The sequence below is a fragment of the Nuphar pumila genome, chromosome 7, assembly GCF_984573655.1.
Source record: "Nuphar pumila chromosome 7, dmNupPumi1.hap1.1, whole genome shotgun sequence".
NCBI lineage: Eukaryota > Viridiplantae > Streptophyta > Magnoliopsida > Nymphaeales > Nymphaeaceae > Nuphar > Nuphar pumila.
This window is the reverse complement of record NC_143255.1, coordinates 49,094,194-49,095,753: the sequence shown is the minus strand read 5'-3', so window position 1 is coordinate 49,095,753 and position 1,560 is coordinate 49,094,194. Positions and strand designations below refer to the sequence as shown.

Genomic DNA, 1,560 nt, shown 5'->3' with positions numbered 1-1,560 from the left:
GTTTTCATCAAATTTCATCCTTGATCCGCCATGTTTGCAGAAGCAAAGAAAGCTCAGTGGACCTAGCCTTTAAGTTTTAAAGAATTGAATAAGAAAGGGAGTCCAAGAAAGACATAGAATGATGAATGGTCGACAGCTCTTGCTCCTAGGCATCCATTTGCTGGAATTTACTAATATTATGATTTAAAAGCCAAGCTTTGATGTCGCGGTTAAAGTGAAAAAGCTTCTCATGGCATCAGATGGATACCCTGATCACAAAAGAAGGCTCGCTCCACGAACGGTAGACCACAGATTCAAAATCTATCTCCTTCAGCCACCACTTTTCAAAGATGAAAGTCCTTGCAGAGGTAAAACCTTCCCTCCAACGTGTGACAACCTGACTATGGTCCGAGATAGTAGGAGGAAGCAGAAAGCAAATGATGTCGGGGAGGATCTCCAGCAGATTGGGGGAGACAAGCACTCGGTTCAGCAGCCTGTAGCATGAGCGAAGCCTTCTATTTGACCATGAGAAAGGCTCACCGGTAGAAGGAACAGGGTAAAGCTGTTGTTGTTGGATAAAATCCTGAAAACCCCGCATAGAGGCAGTTGGAGAAACGAGAGGGTTTGAGTCATGAATAGACAACAAGCAGTTAAAGTCCCCCATAAGAAGGTGCAACTCCTCAAAAGAACCGATAATCTTACTCAAATCAGACCATAACGCTTGTCGAAGGGGATGACGGTTTGGACCATAGACAATAGTGACCACCGTAGGAGGGGCCGTTTTCAAGGAAATGGCAATCGAAAGAGAGAATGGGCTATCGTCGACTTGGGAGATACCCAGAGAAGGCTTTTTGAGAATAAGAATACCACCAGCATAGTGGACTGCAGGCTTAAAGAAGAAGTCTACCCCTCTCCAAATTTTAGAAACGACAGAGTGCGAGACGTCTTCCATTTTTGTTTCGCATAGGGCAATGAGATCTGGCTTTTCCTAGCGAATCTAGTTTGCTAGGAACAAATGCTTGTTGGGAGAGTTCAATCCTCTGATATTTCAGCATAGAGCCTTCATAGTTGAAAGTCATCAAAACTCTAAGGGATGCAAGCTTTAGCTGAACACCGAGGAGAACCACCAGCATGGGAGGCCAAGGGGTGCGGGTTGCCACGACGCCCTCGTCGGGCAGAAAAGGCACCAACACGTGATTGAGGGAACGAGGAGGGAGTCAACATATGAAGAACGACCCCAGATTGGGGTGCCACAGAGGAAGGAAGATGGTCGAAGACCACAACAACAAATGCGAGCATGACACCTGAGATATGAAGCAGTTGTTGTGAGGAAAGAGAAACATCGAGAAGCTGAGCAGCTTCATCAACTTCGATACCCAGCATAGAACTGTAGGATCAACTCTCGCAGCAGATGAGTCTTTAGAGGTAAAGGTAATCGGTTTCCAAGACAAACCATGGCCAACTGCCAAATGCGAAGAAGGGTGACGAAACACGAAGTCCGCGAGAAATAGGAGGAAAGGAGCCTACAAGCGAATCACCATGCAGTTGATAGGTCGATAGGATAGGGCATTGAAAACCATA

The 1,560-nt window shown here is 46.1% G+C and overlaps 1 protein-coding gene across 1 annotated transcript; it reads right to left on the bottom strand.

Annotated features, from left to right (window-relative positions):
* Positions 1 to 235: 235 nt before the first annotated feature.
* On the bottom strand, positions 236 to 931 carry LOC149832197 (uncharacterized). Its single transcript, XM_090013186.1, has one exon. It carries the CDS (start codon positions 929 to 931, stop codon positions 236 to 238), a length of 696 nt encoding a protein of 231 aa, XP_089869312.1.
* Positions 932 to 1,560: the final 629 nt, after the last annotated feature.

What these genes read in the sequence shown, in the direction of transcription:
- LOC149832197 (XM_090013186.1), bottom strand. Translation starts at nt 931, where the DNA reads ATGGAAGACGTCTCGCACTCTGTCGTTTCTAAAATTTGGAGAGGGGTA.